Here is a 4,847-nt window from a genome sequence, read left to right as displayed (position 1 = left end):
GTATCAAATAGTAGTGTAATGAGAAGATTGCGATCTTAGTTTGGAATTGGATATAGAATCAGATAACATCATCAGGAAAAAAAACAAACATATGTAAAACCCTCTGTAATGAGGTTGCGTTACATTTTAGAGAGCCAAACAGTGGTTAGATCACATGTTTGCCGCAAATTTTTATTAATTTTTTGGATTAATATGTCTAAATTTACCTAAATATCTAACACTTCTACGGTGTTGTAGGCCAACCTATCACGATCTCGGCGGCGTTGTGACGAAGCTGGTGCCGGCGCCCACATAATTACGCCGCACGCAGTACCGTCCTTGTCAAAGCGCTGGCGTGCAGCTGGATCTCCGACGTGTGTAAAGGCAGTACAGTAATCAAAGTCCACCGTACGACGCACCAGGGGGGCAGGTGCGACGCCTGTCGCCTACGCGGGCGGGCGGGCAGGAGCAGGAGGGGGGAGGAGGCCACGAGCGAAGAATCCAAGGCGCGCGACCGCAACCACGCCGCAGGCTGGCAGGCAGCGGCCCGGCCGAGGCCGTGGACAAATCACGAGCGCCAGATCCAGTCCTGGCCAGCGCCAACCCAAAATACCCCGCGAGGCCGCGACAGATGCACGCCGCCGGAGAAAACTAAAAAAAAAAAGAGAAAGTACTCCGTACATACAGGCAAAAAAAAAAAAAAAACAGCGCCCCCCTCCCCACGACGCTCACGTCCCAGATCTAACCCAGTACCCACCACGTCGCCGCCAACGAACCCATCATCATCATCCATCAACGCAGGTCATCGCCGGGTCACGCGGCAGTCACCCCCGCTCTCCCGCCTTACCGCATCGCGTCCTCCGCCGGCCTCGCTGTCCGGCGCCATTGGCGGCTCGCCTTCAACTGCCGTCCGCCGGAACCATCCAGGTCCGTCCCTTCCTCGACCCTCTCGTCTGCGCTGCGCTCCCCCTCCAACGTCGTACTGCTCGCGAGGCGCTTGGTTTCGTAGGTCTGAATCGGGCCTCTCTCCACCGAGTGTGTGGCGGACGACTGTGTGTACCGTGTAGTAGCTTCCATGCGCGGTTACCGGCGCGCTCGCTGCGGAGCGAGCAAATGTGTCCCGCTGCCGCCGCTCGCCTAGCCTAGTTGATTCCGCGCCACGTTTCATCTGCCTCCCCTGTCTGCTACTCTGCTTCGCCCTTTCTCTACTCTCCAGGGGGGACCTTCGTGGGCAGCAGTTGCCACCATGTCCCTGCGGCCTGCCTGGGTGTACGTACATTCAGATGGACAAGGGTTTGTGATGTTCCTGTGCTCAATTTGCTTGTTCCACACGATTGGATCGGCAAGTGAGTCCAGGTTCCTTTTCTGGGGACTGGGGTTCAAGTTCAAGCAGCAGTACGCTTGGCTTCGGGTGGGTGTGACCTGACATGCTCCAGGTTGCATTGCAAATCCAGCCATAAACGGAAGAGGGAAGTGACATTTCTTCAACCATTCTTGCTCAAATCCCGTCCAACTTGCTGCCTATTTTTGGAATCTACCGACTGACAGGGTTTTTTACCCCTTTGGAAATTCAGCATATTATACTACTATACTATTAGCTGCTGTTAGCCCTTAATTGGTGTCGTACCAGCTTCTGGATTAGATTAGGATTCCTGTTTTTCCATAAGATGATAAGATGCCTTTGTTTGACAAGAATGTTTCGGATGTCTTCATTTTGAACCTCAATAACTCACTTTACATTCTGTTAACTAGCTTGTTTCTGAATCCGGCTAAACATATGCTGATCTGGAAACTGCTTCCCGTGAAATTGCGGCTAGATGTGTCCCCAGGAGCTGAGAGCATAAATTGCTACCATGTATGTATGTATGCTTTATTGTGCTTCGTGCTTGTTGCTTGAAGAAAGGGGAAAGCAGAGCTGCATTCAATACTCCTCCATGCGTGCAGCACATAAATTGATATTCGATACTGTTTTCTGTTATATGGGCCTATGGCCTTCGAAATGCTTCCTTTTATGTACATCTTTTCACTCCCTCTCTATCTTATGTTCCAATATTTCTCTCGTTTGGCAAACAAAATTGCATAAACTATGCGAATCTTTTGCTTTCTCTTACCATGCTTAGTGGTTGTATGTATATATAGTTGGACATCCTTTCACCAGGACAGAGTCTTTCCTTCTGAACCCATATTTGCTCTGTTATATCTTACTCCCTCCGTTCCAAATTATAAGGCGTTTTGATTTTTCTAGATACATTGTTTTAACTATGTATTTAAATATAGTGATAGGTGTATTAGACTAGAGAAAAAGTCAAATTTTATAAAGTTTGACCAACAATTAGTCAAATTATGTGCAAGTTTAGAGCATAAAACTTACATCAATAGATTTGTGTTCAAAGTAGCTCTAAGGTGATATTGATTCTTTAGCAATTGATTACATGCTACAAGAGAAATTGTGGGTCAAAATTTATTTTGTATGACTTTTACTATGGTCAAATATGGCTATCATTTCTGGACGAGTATGTCTAAGTGCATAGGAAAAGATATGTATGTAGAAAAACCAAAACGTCTTATAATTTGGAATGGAGGGAGTAGATCCTAAGTTCCTGACATGCATCTTTCACTGGAGTTGCACTCAGAAACTACCCGACCCAAAAACTAGCTTTAATATTTGTGTGTACTTTGCTGCTTCTCTAGCACTAAAGCATGAAAGTAACATTGGCAGATTTTACGGAATACAGTTATTGTACCTACTGTTTTTGTTGTGCTATGTTCACGACCATCTACTCAGATTATCTTGTTATATTTTGTGTCTTGTGCTGACTGGTACTAACTGGTGACCTCACGTTCATTATGCATTGTTTAACCAGGTGTAAACATGCTTCATCATTCAAATAGCCGGAACCAAAGGAACAGGGGATCAAGAATCAAAACACTACTCCAAGCTACCTTACTTTTAGGTGTTATTTTTTGGCTCCTGTATCAGGTGAAGCATTCCTTTGATAAGAAAAACGAGTACTTGGATGATGCTGAGGACCAGCTTGCCCATAATGATAGAAGCACGTTCCAGGGGAGGAAAGAAAAGGCAGGTAGTTACATGGTTGGCGACAATTCTGATGTAACAACTAAACCAGAGGAAGGTGCTGTAGATCATCATTCAGATACTTTTGATCATAATGAGAATACTGGAGAAACTGTGTTCGATAAAGACAGTACTAACTTGCATGAAGATGACAAGAGAAACACTGAGAGGTTAGAAGCGGAAGAAGGACAAGTCAACAGTGCAGATGGTAATACAGAAGCTAATAATAATAACAATGAAGATGAAACCACCGGTCATGCAGAAGAAGGCAAGCATGATACTGAATCCAACTCTGCTGCTGAGAGTAAAAGTGAAGTCAATTCAACTGGAGATGATATGTCCCAAAACAATCATGCACAAGAGGAAAACACTGGGGAGGCAAGTGGAACGTCTCATGATGAAGTGGTGCAAGGTGACGAATCAACCAGTGCAAGTAGAAGTGGGAATGGATCAGATGGAGAAGGTGAGAAAAAGGAGGCAGTTGATACTCAAAATGGTTCTGAATCCCTTCCCGATGTTGCCAAGGCCGAAGCAACTGATGACCATGCTACTGGCAGTCTTCCTGATGAAACAGGGAATATACCATCAGTTCATACTGATAATTCACAAAATGATGCCAGTGAAAACCAAGGTGATGCAACTTCCACTACCTCAGATTCATCTGAGCATGGCACTGGTCAGGCTGTCCATATTGAAACTGGATTGGAAGATGAAAGTGCAACAGCATCATCTGGGACTGGATCTGGTGATGACAAGGGTAACTCATCTGATAGCACCTCTGCAGAAGAAAATACTGAGACTGCATCTGGTGATGATGACAAGGGCATGGAAACAGGTACAACCACTGAAGCGTCACATTCCAAAGAAGAGAACTCTGAGAACAGCAGTGTCTCGACTGAGGCAGAGAGCTCCCAAGGAGATTCTTCCAGTGGAGTGAATGGTTCTTCAGAAGAGACATCTAACAAGGGTGATGGAGCTACAGAAACGTCTAACAATGGTGAGCAGGTGGATCCCAAGATTGAAACTAGCACATCCACCAATGACGAGCACAATGAATCTCAAGGGGCTGATGGCAGCTCTGGATCAAATGACTCAAATGGTAACGGCCCTGAACAAACCGGTAAAACTGAAAGCCAGTGATACCACCATCGAAACACGAACATTGTTTTAGTATACAGATTTGTTCCTGGAGATTGAAGAGGGGCTAGTGCACATAGAAAAACTGTTCACGTGGTGGCTTATCGTGATTTTAGTTGATACTGCCGAAGTACAATTGTGTGGATCGCAAGATTAGTTCTCTGCTATGCTTATTGCTTATGGCATGATTTCTCGTCAAGTTGTACTAGAATGAGTCATTATTGCTGCACGGTTATTGATCTCTACATGGTACTCTGTGAATTGTTGGATATTATGACAAAGTCTACGATATTCTGCATCTATGTGCGGGCGAAACGAGCTCTGCCTGGTTTGTGGGTTTGTACGCCCATGTTTTTCATTTACAGTCAATTTGTTTGTGCAACCATGTCATTATCATGCGCTTATATACGAACTTTCAGAGGCAGTTCATATTTGATGGCCATCCATTGTGGTAAGCAAATGGTTACCTGGTGAAGTGCTGTTGTGATTCTGCGAACTGAAAGTTGGCATAATTTCCCAAAGTTCATACTGGCTATTGGGTGGTGAAAGTGTACTGGCATCATCTGCCTCCATACTGGCTTCATAGAAGTCAAACCTGGTTCACACTCAGATAATGGAAGTCACTACTACGATGTCTCCGAAATGCCAAAAAGGT

At 45.3% G+C, this 4,847-nt stretch overlaps 1 protein-coding gene across 2 annotated transcripts; it reads left to right on the top strand.

Annotated features, from left to right (window-relative positions):
* Positions 1 to 467: 467 nt before the first annotated feature.
* On the top strand, positions 468 to 4,492 carry LOC136529185 (suppressor protein SRP40-like). 2 transcript variants are annotated; one of them, XM_066522270.1, is made up of 2 exons: positions 468 to 906; positions 2,844 to 4,492. In XM_066522270.1, exon 2 carries the CDS (start codon positions 2,852 to 2,854, stop codon positions 4,193 to 4,195), a length of 1,344 nt encoding a protein of 447 aa, XP_066378367.1. In that variant the 5' UTR covers positions 468 to 906; positions 2,844 to 2,851; the 3' UTR covers positions 4,196 to 4,492. The 2 variants fall into 2 exon arrangements, with proteins under 2 accessions (XP_066378367.1, XP_066378368.1); XM_066522271.1 differs by lacking the exon at positions 468 to 906 and adding an exon at positions 984 to 1,834.
* Positions 4,493 to 4,847: the final 355 nt, after the last annotated feature.

The sequence above is a fragment of the Miscanthus floridulus genome, chromosome 19, assembly GCF_019320115.1.
Source record: "Miscanthus floridulus cultivar M001 chromosome 19, ASM1932011v1, whole genome shotgun sequence".
Lineage (NCBI taxonomy): Eukaryota > Viridiplantae > Streptophyta > Magnoliopsida > Poales > Poaceae > Miscanthus > Miscanthus floridulus.
This window is presented reverse-complemented; position numbering and strand designations above follow the sequence as displayed.